The sequence below is a fragment of the Alosa pseudoharengus genome, unplaced genomic scaffold, assembly GCF_046254945.1.
Source record: "Alosa pseudoharengus isolate Yale_2024_CS ecotype anadromous, Long Island Sound unplaced genomic scaffold, YU_APseudo_1.1 YU_APseudo_1.1_scf_20, whole genome shotgun sequence".
NCBI lineage: Eukaryota > Metazoa > Chordata > Actinopteri > Clupeiformes > Clupeidae > Alosa > Alosa pseudoharengus.
Genome location: NW_027468664.1, coordinates 11,043,957 through 11,061,194, shown reverse-complemented (window position 1 = coordinate 11,061,194; position 17,238 = coordinate 11,043,957). Strand labels below are relative to the sequence as shown.

The following is a 17,238-nucleotide window of genomic DNA, read 5'->3' as shown; positions in this document are numbered from 1 at the left end:
TATTTGGTGTTGCATAATGGGTTAAATAACCAGAAAATTACCAACAAAAGCATGCCGATGTAGCCTACCATGGGTGTTTAGTGGGCGTTCAAGAATGTGATTGATGTCACAACTGCACTTGTTGTCACTATGCCAAATCCATGATATCAGAGCCTTCCTTATTAGACATTCTCTGATGATATCATCAGATGATTTGTTGATGCAATTCTGACGTATAACCGGGCGCTCGTGCCCCCTGGCGGTTGCCGCTGGAGAAGCTCCAGAGGCCGACTGAGCTTCGGCTTTCCGGAAACAAGCGAAACAGCGCGGAAGAACCGGGCGCTCTCCTTCAACATAAACAGCAATGGCGGAGGCAGCGGCAGCATCGACAGCGGCCCCAGCAATATCGGGAAGCTGGACTAAACACGTAACCTGCAGGTGAGACAGAATTTACACGATGTTGTTCATGTGAAAATTCGACGTAAGTGTTGGTATTATGTCTTACTGTTGTCATTGTAATCATTTGATAGGCGAGGTAAACGCTGTCTTTGTGCTGGTGCGAAATGTGGTATTTGTTTTGATCCAGCCACCAGCCTCAACAGCTAGCTAGCTATCACTAGCTCACTCGGTCGTTTAGGCAACGTTAACTATTATTTTCCCTACTCTTTAAGGTGAACACAGTTGTAGCAGTACACAAGGTGGCATAACAATATACACAACAAGCTCAAAACGTACATGAACGTGAAATTGGCTGTCAAAAACAAAAAATTCAAATGATTGACAGAACAACACTACACTTTGGCAACAGCAAAAACGCCATGAGTGTGATTTAACATTTATGTCCATAGTTTCAGTAGCCTATCCTTAACTGACAAATATTTTTTTCGTTACTGTCTGCGTTGTTTCTAACGACCGTCTAAGTTAATTTGACATGTAAGATTGCGGAGTAATTTTTCACTCGAGAGGATAGCGTGAGTTGTATTAACAATTGTCCAAGTCCTTGCATCTGCGTTAGCTTGTGAACAAGGTTTTAATCGCTGTCAGCTCTTCTCTATTAGTCATCAGCCCATGTCCCCTTGATTTTAAGGTTTAAATGTCTAATAAGAAGACCATTGAAATAAATTGGTTTGGGAAAGGTGATTGCCATTGTCCATGGTTAACCCGCTGGCCCCTCAAGTGTGGAATACAGGAAAAGGTTGTTTTCGTGTGAAACGTTACCTTATTATTTATACTGCAATTCAAATTCCTTTGATTTGTAGGTATTTCATGCATGGTCTTTGCAAAGAAGGGAACAACTGTCGATACTCGCATGACCTCACCAGCAGCAAGCCAGCCATGATTTGCAAGTTCTTTCAGAAAGGATACTGTGCTTTTGGGGACCGTTGCAGGTAAGCCATTTCTTTGGCTGCTGATGTCATGCTCTGTTGGAAACTCGACTACTTCTTTTGTTGTGTCAGAATGTATGCCTAGTTGCTGTAATTTTGTCCAGTTGCCTTTTTGACAAAACCCTGCACCCAAACTCAAGAAGTCTGTTCAGCTGTGTGCCACACACTCGGCGAAGGGGTTTCTGAGAATTGTTGTGGAATGCTGCTCTGATGTTTGCGTCATTTGAGAAGCCCAGTGTGTAATATCAACATGCTGTTGACGCCATCTACAAAAGTTGTCTCTAAGTGTAAGGAAACACTTGAAGGACATGTTGGGGTGTGGGGGGGTGGGGTGAGTGCACATTTGGTGAAAGTCACCCCTTGAGTGCTTTTGGGGTTGCCCCCCCCCCCCCCCATTTGTTTCCCCTTTTGGTTAATGTTCTTATCAGGCTATGTTCTGACATAGCCCCAGCCGGAGTTGAACACTCTAGTATGATATGCAGCATGAAGGCATATCCTCTCCTGGAGCTTCTGCCTCCGTATAAGGGAGGAACCTGGGAGCTTTTCTGCAGCTGAAGCCCGATTGTGTCATGAGTGGGGGGGATCAATCAGCCTCTGCAGTGCCTCTAGTCACTAGGGATTAAGGGTGCTGTTATCATCAGCTGCAAACAAAACGGCAGGATCCAGTCCATCTGACATGCCTTCAGATGAGCATCCAAGGAATAATGTGGGAATGTTTTAGGGGGTGGGATGAAGGTGGCGGTGGTTGAGGGGGTTGATGGACTTTGGCTAAGTCTGAGTTTGGAGCATTATCAAAATTAGCCTTGCGGCTAGACAGCCCAGACAATGTTTGCCCCCCGCAAGTGTGTCTGGGTTCAAGAGCATCGCCATAGTTACGGGTGTCGCTCAGAGGGTCCTGCTGTGTGAGAATGTTGTGTGTGTGTGTGTGAGTGAGGGGGCTCATTCCTTTGACAGCATATGCTCTCTCTCTCTCTCTCTCTCTCGCTCTCTCTCGCTCTCTCTCTTTCTCACACACACACACACACACACACTTCCCAGGGCTGGTCCATGGGGGATTGCATGTTTTGATAGTGGGGGGTGCACATGGGGATTTTGTTGGCCCAACAGCCGTGCTGCGCGAGGATGATTGGGTCTTCCGTCTCCATACGGAGGCTGTCCTTATTGTTGTTTCCATGCAGAGGGGAGGAGCCCAGTGAAGGGGTTGCCATGAGGGGGAGGAGTGGGGGGTTTATTATGGATGGATTCAGCAGCCTTTGCCATTGTGTCCTGCTCGGTCTGTCTCTTTCTCTCTCTCTCTCTCTTGCTCTCCCCCCTTCCCGCAGACCTGGGGGGCAGTGCAGTCTGCATGGCAATTACATAACTCTCTCTCTCTCTCTCTCTCTCTCGCTGTCTCTCTCTCTCTCTCGCTGTACCCCCCCCCCCCCCCCCCCCACCAATCTCCAATCTCTCCCTTTGCTGCTGGGTTCATTCAGTTCATGCCGCCATTCTGTGCCTGCTTCTCCGTCATTTATTTATGCCCTCCTTGGTTCCTACACACACAGCACAGCGAAGCCACTATACGGCTCTAGTACAGACGAGTGCTTCAGTGGGCACTGAAAAAATGATGCCAGTGCAAAGTAGACCGAAGAAGAGTTTTAGTGCTTGAACTCAGAGAGAGGCTACTTAATGATGGTGTGTGTGTGCGCTTGTGTGCTTGTGTGTGTGTGCGCCTGTGTGTGTGTGTGTGTGTGTGTGTGCGCGTGTGTGTGTGTGCGTGCCTGTGTGTGCGTGCCTGTGTGTGTGTGCGCCTGTGTGTGTGTGTGTGTGCGCCTGTGTGTATGTGTGTGATATTCATGGCTGTTCCATACTCCTTGTCCCGGGATTAGTCGTCCTGTGCATCTTCACAGAATGCTAACACTGATCTATATGTCCAATAGCAAACCGTGTGAGAGACTCAGTCTAACGGTGCATTCATGGCACCTGGGAATGACAAGGACCGCCCCTGTGATTACGTTGGTTTTCCCACCGCGAGTGTTCATGTGCTTTGCCGTCGGAATGTGTGAAAAACATGGATGCCACAACAAAGGTTAAAACATACGCTCACTAATATAAATATACAACTGTATTTGCTTAAAAATATAGTGTAATACGCTTGTGAAAGAAAGAAATGCAGCTTTCAAGTGACCCAAACGGCGAATTTCCAAGTTAACATTAAAACTGTTGGACATGAAAGGCCACATGGACACGAACTACAACGTGATGACGAGCCCCTAACTAGGAAACTCTGTTAGCAAAATCTAATAAAAGATTAAAAGATAAAAAAAAAAATCAATAATCCAGTTTCCCACCTCTGATTCCCACATGGAGTGACGTGAATGATGCAGAATTTCACTGGGAAAAGGGTTATCAGCCTGACCCGTCATTGTCTTTAAACTACATTGTCTGTGATTTGGTGGGGAAAGGGGGGGGGGGGGGGCAGTTGAAGAAGCCTTTTTGACAGGTGGATTGGTGCAGGAAAGTGTACATAACGGGATTTGTCTTGGAAGTGTTGCAGTGCCAGCGTCAGAGAAAAGGAGGTTCACAGCAAGTGTCCGCGTGCTGCCGTTTCTGGAGGTGGTAGGTGCGAGGGCGGTGGGGGATGTGCTTATCTTTTCTTTGTGCAAACGGATGGTGTCACGGCCCATCTTGCGGTGGGTGTTGATAGGGCCACTGGGACGTCAAGGACTTTGCCTTTGCAGACTGGCTTATCACGTTCAGACCAGCATCTGGTCCGGACACTTGACTTTGCCATAGCAAAAGCGTGGTGTCAAGCCAGCTCAGAAGGCATGGTTTGTTATTTGGTGTAAATCTAATTGTCTGTGGTAACAAGTTTCTGCTTGTCTTTGGAAATGCTGTTATGAGTAGGATAAGGGGCAAGGAGGTGTTGTTTGGTAGTAGAAAATAAATGGGCCTAATGATTGTTACTGAGGAAATGGACACATTAGCACTACAACTGGGCTTGTTGTTATATTATAGACATTTTACAAAAATAAATAAGTAAGACAATGATATTCTGTCCGTAATTTGCCTAAACTACAGCCTGATCTAATACCCAGAGGATGAGTCCTAGCTTGGTCTAACTCGTAATGTAATCCAGTAGATTATACCATTCCGCATGATTGCATGATTTTTGCCAACCTGGTGCACTCAATTTCTAAGCACCATCAAAAAACAGAGGTTAGAAAAATACAGTAAAATGTAGCCTATGTTAAAAATACGGTTACTTGTTGTAGAACCTAGCAAACTATAGCATTTGTAAATGCAGTATGCTTCTTGCGGGAAGATGTAGTAAGAGTAGGAGTAGGAGTAAGCCAATTTAAGTCTTAACTAGCGCACCTCTCCCTCAGGTATGAACACACCAAACCAACCAAGCAAGATGACCTGCCGGGCCCCAAGACACCCCTGCTGCCGCCCGCCACTGCCCCCCCGCAGGCCTGCACCAGCGACCCAGAGCCTGTGTCCAGTGGGCCCGCCGGCAACGCTGATGCCCAGGACAAGACGCCAGGCTCGGGCGCCGAGGACTGGGTCAACGCTGCCGAGTTTGTGCCCGGCCAGCCTTACTGTGGGAGGGGTAAGTGTGTGTGTGTGTGTCTGTGTGTGTGTGTGTGAGTGTGTGTGTGTGTGTGTGTGTGTGTGTGTGTGTGTGTGTGTGTGTTTCTGTATGTGTGTTTGCATGTACACTAGAAGATGATGGTCAGTAAGGGTAAGTAGGCCATTGAGGGTGGGCACCCTTAGAACTTATGGGGCCTGCGTGCTTGGACACTACTGTAGACATTATTCAACTGAATAGATTGATGACCAAATGTCATTGGTGCAGTATAGTTCAGGATGTTCTGTGGCAGGATGCTGTTCTGTTCAGGGGCAAGGCTCCTGCTAAACTCTGGGAATTCATTTACTGAATTCCCAGAGAGCGTCTCATAATTGTCTTCCATGATCAGGCCACTTCCAGTTTAGGCTGAGGGCTTCTCTCCTCCTCTTTTGGACGTGTGAGACATGCCCTATCTATTTATATCACCGCGCCAGCCGGTGGAGGACCTCCGCACCACTGTTTACCATGAGAAAGAAGTTAAATGGACAGCAGCAGAATTTGCAATCAGGTCTCCTGCTTCACATGATGAGCATGGGAAAGGAATGTGGGATTATATTGACATATGACCTATTTCAGTTATAGCTTGAGTTAGATTGTGTAAGGTTACGTATATATATAAATACGAACCTTTGTTTATGACGAGCACAATCTTGAGGTTGTTGGAAGGGGATGGTCAAACCGCTGTACTTTTATACTGCGCACCAGTCATACGCTTTTTAGAACATAAAGGTGGTTCAAACTGTTTACCCATTTTGATGCCACTAAAGTGGGCAAACACTGCGAAATATATTTTCATTTAATCTGAAGTGTTTGACAACCTTGGTGGCATGACGTGATTCACAGGACCTGGTGATTAACAGTAGCCAAATAAAAAAAAAAAAAAAAAAAAACAATCAATCTGTGGTAGGATGTTGTTCAGGGACGAGGCTCCTGCTAAACTCTGGAATTAATTGACTGAATTCCCAGAGAGAATGATGAAGCCCAATTTTCCTTGAGGGATGTAAATCCTTACCTCTTAAGTGGATATGTTTTTGTTTGTTTGAAGTCAGCCCCTTTGTGTTTCCCATAGCCACACGTTGTCTGCAGTTTTGCAAGGAGGGGGGGCATAAATCATAATGTCTATGCAGTTTTACCCTTTTCAGGGTCCTCATGTATCATGCATTATGCCTGCTTTTCTGTGGCAAAGAATTGGCCTGTAAAAGTGTCACCTAACAAATGGAGTTGTCTGAATGCACATTTGTAAATGATGTGCATCGCCGAGACTTTAGTAGAACAGGATGCTGCACACTGATACTTCAAGGCATCCAATGCAAGGTTTTATTCTATATAATATAATATAATATAATATAACATAACAGCTTCAAAGTCATGTTAATATTAAACTAACTTAATATGTAATTGGAAGAATTGCTCGCCTGCCGGCTATGGATAACCAATCATGCAACTTGCTCTCCCTGGTCCCGGTTGGAGAATCAGGAATTCCTTTAGAGCAGTTGTGCAATTGCTTACTATTTGTGATATACCGTGTAGCATTACCTTGTCAGTTGACATGGGATTTTGGAAATGATCTTTACTAGTTTGTAAACAAATCCACATGTACCGTGTCCAGGGGGAATGAGGCCGTGAGTGGTATTTACGACAGTTGATATACAGTAAACATGTGATCAGTAACTTCCACATGTCTAGTCTAGTTTCACCAACAGGGGGAGATGGGCATGTTTGGGCCTCATAGAGAGTGTGTCACCAGGATGCCTTCATTGAGTCATCTGGTTTGTGACTGAATGGGCTATTCTCTGCTCTCCTCCTGACCTCAGTAGAAGGGGACATTCCTCTGACATATTAGGCTGGTGCCAACAGCACGCACGCACACACACAGACACGTGCGCACCCACACATACAGATGCTCATGCAAACACACACCGCTCCGAGGGAAATAGGTGAGAGTCCCCATATTAAACTGTTTGGACAGCTAGCGGCTCAGGGTGTTATGGTCAGAATGCAGATAGCTGAAGACTCTTTAGTGAGAGATGGTTAGAATCCATAACCCAAACCATTGCAGGTCACTGCACCTGATTCCGCAAATAGTAGCAGATGCACCTGATTTCTTCTGACAGTTGTCAAAGTGCAGCATTTGTTTGTTTCTGTTTAAAACTGACATACAAAAACATGCAAAATTCAGCCAGGAACTTTGGAATTTTGTTTTTCCTGCTTCGTGGTCGTTTTTGATTCATGCCATAAAGTTAACCATTGTTCAGGGTATTTTTGTGTCAGAATTTTATTATTTTACTGTGTATGGTTACAACTGGCTCAAGATTACAGCAAAATGAGAGCAGAGGACAACGCAATGTAAAACATAGCTATAAACCTTTGCACTTGTGTGAATGGAAACGCATTATGCAACTATGCAGTGCATTCATGTAACAACAAAGCTTAACTTGGTCAGAATGAGAAGAACCTATTCGTTGACAGTAATCTGACTGAACAACCAAAACCCACACTCGGTTTCCAAATATAACCCTGTCACCCCCCACACCCCCACCCCTGCAGCAGACCCTGCTGTTTTGGAGGGCTCCGGTCCGATCATAATCGAGGAGGAGTACGAGAAGGAGCAGACCGACTCTGAGCTGAAGAAGACGCTCTGCCCATACGCCGCCATGGGGGAGTGCCGCTACGGCCTCAACTGCGCCTATCTCCACGGCGACGTGTGCGACATGTGCGGGCTGCAGGTGCTCCACCCGTCCGACAACGTCCAGCGCTCCATGCACATCAAGGTGAGCGGTCAGGGCCCGAACACTCCCCTAACAACGCCTCCTCTTAGTCACCACACCCTCCTAACGACGCCTCCTCTTAGTGGCCACACTCCCCTAACAACGCCTCCTTTTAGTGGCCATCAGAGTGGACGGCTAGGGTGGTAAAAGAGCCCATTGTTGAATCGAACTGTTGCATGAAAACTAAATAAACAGTTTGCATGTAGAAGATCACACTTACATGGCTCACTCACTCCATATTTGTGTTGACATTTGCTTGCTAATTTGGCTACCATACTGCAATAGCTGGATAAATAATGTGTGTAAAAACAACTCTAGTTCTACAGACCAGCTCCACCCAGGCCTACTCTATGTGTTCCAAAGCCTGTGCCTGCTGTAAACTTAAAAAGACTATTTATTCCTCCTAATTAAGGAAGACAGCTGATGCACACCAGGGCTTATCATAAGAGTCAGTGCTAGAGTTCCAAGCCAGTGCAGCACTGGTAGTGCTAATTCTCACCCCTGCACAGGGTGAAATTGGTATCACACTCCAGCCCTTAAGTGGAGGTCAACTTAGCACCATGCAACCACAAAAACAAACAGAATGTCCTGTAGCACCACACCCTGGCCTATGCATTCACTCCCCTCATGGCTGTTTATCCATGGAGGGACTGTTTAACTATATCCTTGTAAAAATAAGAAGTTATACATGTCCCTAGGCACTCTGTCCATAGAGTATTGGAAAAGAGAGAGAGAGAGATATGAAGTGTGTGGCCTACTTGACAAGCTTGTCCTTAGTTGCAGGAGGTATGCGTACCTCTGAATAAGGTACCGGTACTACCTTTTTTTTTTTTTTTTTTTTTCAAGCAAATTGGGAACTCTGTTGGCTTAATGGCTTAAGCTGTGGGCTGTCGGAGTCTATGTTTGGATGTCTGTCAAGTGAGGGCATTTTAACAGGCTACCCATTTGTCTGGGCCGTTAAAAGCCTTCTAGCCAGAATGGACGTATTTAGGGAAGCAGAGGTCCTAATCAAAAGATTCAGATTTAGAAAAGTCACAGTAGTCTGTGATGAGTGACATGTCGCTCATGTTTCATAGGCAAGATTATTCAATGTTTTGTATGTTTGCCACAATTTTATTCTCATGTGAATTCTGGCCTATTTCACTATGCATCATGTGTAAAATAGAGATTTTGAATAGGCTCTAAGGGCATGTGTCTCTGGTGCAGCTCACCCAATCAGATGCCTAGAGTGAACATTGTCCTAACAGAAAGTGGTAGACTTCAACAATAATCTAGTTAGAAGAAAAATATCTGACCAAACCTTTCACAATTTTTGACAACTACACATCACCTGTGTTCTAGGGTAACGTGAGCTTTTTATAGCTATGACTGATGGTACTCATTACTAATTTACACGTTGTAGCCTCATATACGCTACGCTACGCTAAGATTGCCACTGAATGCAGCTGATACAATTTATCTAACAAGCGTGAGTTTTTCAGATGGATTTCTAAACCCAGACACGTTTGTCGTCCTCTTGCCAGGCCTGCATCGAGGCTCACGAGAAGGACATGGAGCTGTCGTTTGCTATCCAGCGCAGTAAGGACATGATGTGCGGCGTGTGCATGGAGGTGGTGTTTGAGAAGTCCAACCCCAGCGAGCGCCGCTTCGGCATCCTGTCCAACTGCAACCACTGCTACTGCCTCAAGTGCATCCGCAAGTGGAGGAGTGCCAAGCAGTTTGAGAGCAAGATCATCAAGTAAGTTGTGTGTGTGTGTGCGTGTGTGTGCGTGTGTGTGCGTGTGTGTGTGTGCGTGTGTGTGTGTGTGTGTGTGTGTGTGTGTGTGTGTGTGTGTGTGTGTGTGTGTGTGTGTGTGTGTGTGTGTGTGTGTGTGTGTGTGTGTGTGTGTGTGTGTGTGTGTGTGTGTGTGTGTGTGTGTGTGTGTGTGTGTGTGTGTGTGTGTGTGTGTGTGTGTGTGTGTGTGTGTGTGTGTGTGGAGGGAGATGTTTATATTTATGCAACCAGTTGTAATCTGTTGTATTTGTTCATTTTGATGCCACCACTAGGATGTACTAACATGTATATTCGTGTTATGTATGGCTTGGGATTGCTTGCCTTTTCACCAACCGTTCACATACACAACTGGCTGCATTGTCAATGAGTCCTTGCCCCATTACTACGTAGGCACTACATGTGTTATTGGATGGCTCCATTAGTACAGAGCAAAGTTCAGGGTATGCAAATCCACAAAAAGCTGGCACAGGTGCTAGGTCAAAAAACTGAACTAAAAGAAACGTTGCTCAGAATAAAGTTTTGTGGGAGCTTTTAATACGGTGTGCAGGTCTTTCTTTTGTTCCATTAGAGTACAGAACACTGAATTCAGACCCAGAGTTGTAAATAAAGCCGGTCTTGCATGCTAATGTACTGTCATGTATTGCACCTATACCAACGGTCCTAACGCTGGTGTGAATCCTGCATATGCAACGTTTGTGTGAATCTTGCATACGTAACGCGTTACTTTTTGAGGATGTGCACAACCAACGCACCAAGTGGCATAGGATACATATTGCAGCCATGGTGTGTATACATGTGCGCTCTTAAAGCAGGTAGCCTATATCCTGGCCGAAGGTTTATAAACTATTAAGGTTTATAAGCTATTAAACGATATAAACGATTATTGCCGCAAATATAGGTGCAGATACAAAACTACTGTCAAGGCTTAGCTAGTGTGGTCAGGAAACACAGAATAATGGAGGCTTGCATCTATGACCGTCAGAAATAAACAATATAGTTTTGGTTGAGGAAAAGACTTGGCAGACATTTTATGGAATAGGAAATGGTTTTAAGCCACTCAGTAGGCCATCGGGACACACTCCCTCTTTGTTTGTTTCCTCGACGGTAGAAACAAATGCATCAGATTTGACCTGAATACCACAGTTAAAGGAAATAGGTGGTAGTTTCAGTGTGTGTTCATTTGTTTACATGTTCTGTGTGTGTCCATAAGTGGAGGGTGTCGTGCAGTGTTCTACAGTTCAAAAATGGTCAAGTAAAATGTAATGTTTGTTTGTTTACGTTTCTTGTTCCTAAGTAAATACAGTACATTTTTAAGCCTGTGAGCTTTACGTGGGCAGTTGTTTTTGTATGTCTTGAGTTTGTTAGCAGAAAGTAATGTAAAAAAACACAAATAAAACAAAACATTGTGCCTACTAAATATACAATATAATTAATTAATCTCTGTGTTTCTGCTTGGTGAGCTAACATCAGGACATGAAAGGCAGAAAACGTGAGCCTGGACTCTGTTTGAAATCCTTGTGGTGGATACAGCCTCGGTTTTCATCAATAATGGATTATATCACACATTCCCAGAATGATGTCCTATTTAAATGGCCGTACTATTTTGTAAATTGGTATATACTTCAAACAAACAAATAAATAATTTACATTTTTTATTAGGCTTCAACAATCTAGAAGGCATGAAAACATGAACATGAATGCATATATCCAAGGCTTTATGTGCCTTCATCTTCCGTACGACAATTGAGTAGGTTGCAGACAAATAAATGAATAACTAACCATTTTATAAAAAGGCCACCTCATTATTTTCGAGGGAGACTGAGAAGAGACCATTAATATGCACATATCTTAGATGTTTTGCACTTTCATCAGCGACGCCACAGTACCTATGTGCACTGTGGATAACCCACACAGGAAATGAGCTGTGGAGGCTGAAGTAGACAAAACCGATATAGAGGTCAACGCGTGTTGGGAGCGCTTCAGCGAATGAGTCAAAGTGTAGCCTCATCCGCATACACACCCCACTTGGTCAGGCTAAGGCTGAGTGACCTGTTTCCAGCAAGAGTTCTGACATACACCAAAGCAGAAATAGTCTCTGCTGCTATTTACAATTTTCCCCCCCACTTTGATCAGTTTTACATAATGCATACATAGCAGATTTTTTTGTTTTTAAGAGAGTTGTTTGGGATATTGCCATTTGAGTTCTTACAAAAAACAACCTGAGTGAATTAATCTCTTCCTTTTTTTTTCTCTCTCTCTTTCTCTATCCATCCATCTGTCTGTATCTTCCTCACTCTCTCAACCAACTTCGCTCCATCCACAGGTCCTGCCCAGAATGTCGAATCACATCCAACTTTGTCATCCCGAGCGAGTACTGGGTGGAGGACAAGGAGGAGAAGCAGAAGCTCATTCAGAAGTACAAGGACGGCATGGGGTACTGATGGGCGCTTCCATTTATAGGGGCTCCTAACTAGAGATGTAGTACTCGAGTCCGGTCCCGGACTCGAGACCGGTCTCGAGACCAATTTCTGCTTTCTTGGTCTCGTCTCGGACTCGTTCCTTCAAAGACTCGGTCTTGACTCGGTCTCGGACCACAGTGGGAGGAGAAAGACTCGTAATTTCAGACCGAGTCCTCGAGACCAACGCATTTTTTATGTTCATATAAAAAAAACACACAACACATAACAACAATAATTATAAAATGCAATGTTGACCGGCATTATTTAAAAATGACATCCCATGGAGCAATGCAAAGATACTGCCGTCAGAGCCGTTTATTTATCTCTATGGCTCTGCTGCCGGTGAGTGTCTGTAGGTCAGCATAGTCCATATTAAGACGTTAAGACTGCTCCTCTAAACAATTCCCAATCTAGCTTAGTCTGTAGGCCTAAAGGTTGATTATTAACTGGGGTGATATTAAATTATGAATATGAAAACTGACATGTTTTTATGGTCTTGGTCTCGACTCGGTCTCGACTCCTAAAGGACTCGGTCTCGACTCGGACTTGCTTCCTCAAAGACTCGGTCTTGACTCGGACTCGACTGTATTTGGAAACCAACAGACTCGGTCTCGACCCTTCAAAGTCTCGGTCTTGACTCGGACTCGGCATAGGCGGTCTCGTCCCCATCACTACTCCTAACCACTATTCATGGTTGGCCAATACGTAAGGGATGACCGCCGCCGTCGTGTCCTGTTATACGGAATTAATGGACGAGGGGAGTTTCCTCCTCCCGAGTCAATTTCCTCCGCCCGAGTCCATTAAAGTCCTATAACAGGACACCTCAAAGGCTGTTATCCCGCTTATCACCCGGTTGCCACTATAGGCAATAGTAATGCCTTTATAGCACGCAAAGGAAACAAGCGGTTCCGTTTAAAAAGAAGCCGACTTGTTCAGTTTGTTGGACATCTTTCTTTGGCCCTAACAGCGTGGACAGTAAGCTTGTTTACAGTTGATTCCATAGTTGCGAAGCCTGCTTCCAGACTCAATTGTCGTCCTACTGTGGTTGTTATAGTTACCATTCATAAGCATTGATATGGAACGGTGATTCAACTTTTTTTACCTGGGGCCTGTACTACGAAGGGAGCTTAACCTACCCAGATGTAACCCAGGGTTACTTTGTAAAACCAGGGTTGACAAAACCTGGTTATCTTAAGTGGTGTTACTCGGTACTACGACGCTGATTATGAAGTTGATTTGTGCGTTCACATAAAAGGGGCGGGTTGCAGCGCAAGTCACCACTTTCAATGATGACGCGATCACCTTATTTTACGGATGAGGAATGCACAATTATTATGACAAGTTATGAGGAATTAAAACCCACTCTACGACAAAAATCAAATACGTCGGCAGTGAGCAAAGCAAGGCTGTTGGCAACGTATTACAGATCGGGTAGCCTAAATGCCTAAAAGTAAATTTTTATTCCCACATGTTCTTCAAATATGTGTTACGGAGGATTAGTAGCTTACGGAATGTCTGAAATGAGTTGAAATAATTAAATGGCCTAATTTGAGTTCATAGAAAGGCCTACAGATGCAACCCAATTCAGAAGTGGGCATATAGATTACAGTAATAAGGATAATTGAATGTTTAAGTAGCCCCCATTGACTGATTTAGTGTATGCCTAATCCTGTGAACATTTCAGATGCAACACCATTGCCAAACGCACATGGCAGCAGGTGAAAATGAAACACAAAAACATTATTCAGAATAGTAGGTTTATATAGTTATAGCTTGCATTAATATTTCTTAATTATGAAAACATGTAGGCCTAGCTTATAGCCTTCACTTGGCCTCTGTTTTACAGCTAACAAGAAACAGGTGTCTTCGAACACTGTAGGAGGAAAGGCACCTGAGTGTTTTACAGTTGCAGAGGAGTTGGCCATCGCAAATAATAGTGGAAGGCCGATTATGGAGGGGGTTGAGGGAGGCATTCGGTCGGATTCTGGTGCTGTGGAAATGTGTAGCCTTTATGTGCAGGGTACAGTAATATGACATTCAATTCAACAAGTTTGTTAAAATGGTGATTTTTATTTATTAGGCCTACTGTAGGCTATGTCCGATTTATTTTAGGCTATTTTTGCTCAGATGTTCAGCATACTGTAGGCCTATGTCCGATTTATTTTAGGACATAACCTACAGTATTCTTGCATCACCGATTGAATACATGAATGTCCACGTACTGGCATTGCTATGAGACGTCTTCCTAGATCATCTGACAAAGATAACGAATTCCCTCGGCTGACAATCTATATCATCATAGAGAATATCGTCCGGGTAGGCTATATATATTTTCTGGCGGTCTCTAAAACCCCTCGCCCGCCGACATGTCTCGGGAGAAATTGTTAGTGGAGGGGTGGTACTTATAAAGGGTGTGGTTAACCAAGAACATAACCTGGTCGGAGCAGGTTTGAGATGATTCGTAAATTGCCATGGCAGCATACCTCGGTTAAAACCTATCCACCTTTCGTAGTACGGGTTAATCGGGAAGTTACACCACACGTGATCAAGTTACTCTCGAAGTTACCCAGATAAGCCAGAAACCCCGCTTCGTAGTACAGGCCCCAGATCTACTTCATAGGTCTCCCATTGTTCAGAATTATTAGCCACCCTACCAGCCAATCAGAAAAGAGTATTTCTTCTCTCCGGGTGATCATACAGCACAAATCAGTGCAGTTGTTGTCTTATTTGCAGCCTCACTTACCAAAGGAGGCTTATCAGACCTCAGGTCGTCATTAAGCCTTTGACTTAGATAGTCATCATAAGTGGCCTCAATTATTTTAAGTGTGTGTGTTGTTTGTGTGTGTGTCTGGTGATGCAATGCAATGTAATGCAGTGTCTTACACTTAATAGGGCATTGTTCACAGAAACTCTGCTATTTCTTTGGGTTGTAATGTCTGAGGTTCTGAGGCCTAAGGTAACTTGACCTTTTTTTCACCTCCCGCTCCCTCTCGGCCAACAGAACCAAGCCGTGCCGGTACTTTGACGAGGGTCGTGGCACATGCCCGTTCGGGGCCAACTGCTTCTACAAGCACGCATTCCCTGACGGACGACTGGAGGAGGCTCAACCTCAGCAACGCCGCCAGGCCAACTCCAATGGGAGGAACCGCGTAAGAACTACAGAGACTGTCGATAGAATTGTTTTTATAGAATTAGCTTTCAGTCTTTGTTTCACTTTGTTTTATTTTGGAACCTTGAGGGTCGTTCTGCATTTTCATCAGAGCAGCGTGGTCATCTGGTTGTTGAGTTGTTGGATCTAGTTGTTTTTCACCATAAATGATAGCTGCAGTTTGATGTGAGTTTAAGCTTTTTGCAAGCAGTCAGCAGCACAGGTCATTTTTAGACAAATGGCTGTTTAGATTCCTGTGTGCATTGTACATCTGAGAAATGAAGCTATTCTGGTATAGTTTTGCCTAGTTTCATTTCCTTTATATTCACATATTTATTGGCTTTTAGACCAAGCAACATTTATAATGTGGTACTGGTCAATCTGTTTAACCATGTGTGTTGTTTTCTTTGCCCTTTCTCTCTGGCTGTCCCTCCCCTAGAACTCGCGGCGGACACCCCTGTGGGACCTCCTTGACGAGCGGGAGAGCAGTGACTCCTTCGACAACGAAGACGAGGAGATGGTGACCTTCGAGCTTAGCGAGATGCTGTTGATGCTCCTGGCGGCCGGGACGGACGACGACGTCACAGACTCGGAGGACGAGTGGGACTTGTTTCACGAGGAGCTGGACGATTACTATGAGCTATATCTATAGCCCTCCCTGCCCCTCCCCCCACCACGTCACTATAATATCGCTTTCCTTATTCTCACCCTTACTAGACCTTAGAATGGACTGTCTCGTGAGCGTGTTGGACAGTAGCTTCTTTCCCCTTGTGTGTGGCAGTGCCTTCAAGCAGGCCATTAAAACATGATGAATTCAATTCAGGAATGAGGTGAAAATAACTTGATGGACAATAAACAAACAAACAAAACAAAAAACAAAACAAAAAAAGAAACAAAAAACAACAGACTTAAGACGAACAGACGGAATACAGGTCAGTGCACTTGTGCTAAACATTTTCTGAGAAAACAAAGCTCTCCATTCTGTGAGTCTGTCCTTTGTCCCGTTTATGTGGAAAAGAAATAACAAAAGCAAAAAAAAAAAAAAATAAAAAAAAAACAAACACTGACAAAAACAAAGTGATGAAATTTGAACAATATCACTAATAAACCTTGTTGAGTTTACTCTCATAAGTGGGTTTTGTTTATCATCAACCCAGGTGTTTATTTGTCTTTTTTTTCTCTCTTTGTCTTTTTCTTTCTCTTTTTTTTTTTTTTTGAAAAAAAATAAAAAAAGACTTTCTGACTCGTAGAGAATGCAGAAGCTCTACGCGGCATCACTGTATCCGGTGGCGTATGTGGTAGTTCTGGATTACTCTGGTCATGCACTGACTTGGCTGGACTGGAGCACTAAGCCTCCTGATGGTCAAATTGCACAAATGCACTCTTAAAACAAAGGTTCATAAAGACTGGTCTGGTCATTGAACGATATAATATACTCCTTCCTTTTCTTTTTCCTATTCCTCCTCGTCAGTCGACCTGCGTGTCGTATTTGTTCTCTTCTTCTCATCTCTTGTCCCAGAATTGGCCCTCAGGAACACCTGTGGTAGCAAGTCCCTCCTATGAGCTAGATATACCTTTGTGATTTGGACTCCACTCCGAAGACTTAAATGCATTAAAAGACGAAGCCGAATGTTTTATCAGATCAACTGTCTATTACTGTAGTTTTTTTTTTCTCTGCTTCAGAAACTATTGCATATTAAGACCGGTTGGCGGAAGCCAATCCACAAATACCCAATTGTTTTTCAGTTCTTGTTGAACTTGGTTGAAATGCATATGTTTATATTGATATGTGCTTGTTTTCTATGGTCCAGACACCATCAACATAACTTGAAAATAAAGTTTATTATCAAACTACAGTCCAGTTTGCTAGATTTATTTTTCTCACCAGATGTGAATTTGTGTTTTTTTAGGATAATGTACGTATTCACTCCTCATTGTCATCACAATGTAAAGATGTCAGTATATTTCCAAGGCAATAATAGGAAGCTACTGAGGAGACCGTAATTGGTGCCATCACAGAAAATGTCTATACAGTAGCCTACATGTTAGTCCTTACAGACCAATTATATTTAACATTTAAGGAGAGTTATGCTTCTCTGGTCTTAGGATCAAAACAAG

At 44.0% G+C, this 17,238-nt stretch overlaps 1 protein-coding gene across 1 annotated transcript; it reads left to right on the top strand.

Moving 5' to 3' along the window:
• Window positions 1-315: 315 nt before the first annotated feature.
• Window positions 316-16,976, top strand: mkrn1 (makorin, ring finger protein, 1). The gene is made up of 8 exons (XM_076296566.1): window positions 316-417; window positions 1,239-1,367; window positions 4,730-4,953; window positions 7,519-7,742; window positions 9,263-9,477; window positions 11,837-11,947; window positions 14,974-15,121; window positions 15,560-16,976. Exons 1-8 carry the CDS (start codon window positions 344-346, stop codon window positions 15,770-15,772), a joined length of 1,338 nt encoding a protein of 445 aa, XP_076152681.1. The 5' UTR covers window positions 316-343; the 3' UTR covers window positions 15,773-16,976.
• Window positions 16,977-17,238: the final 262 nt, after the last annotated feature.

Excerpts from the sequence above, each read along its gene's own strand:
- mkrn1 (XM_076296566.1), top strand. The coding sequence starts at position 344 with ATGGCGGAGGCAGCGGCAGCATCGACAGCGGCCCCAGCAATATCGGGA. Across the intron at positions 1,368-4,729 it reads GCTTTTGGGGACCGTTGCAG|GTATGAACACACCAAACCAA; the intron begins GTAAGCCATTTC and ends CCTCTCCCTCAG. Across the intron at positions 15,122-15,559 it reads ACTCCAATGGGAGGAACCGC|AACTCGCGGCGGACACCCCT; the intron begins GTAAGAACTACA and ends TCCCTCCCCTAG.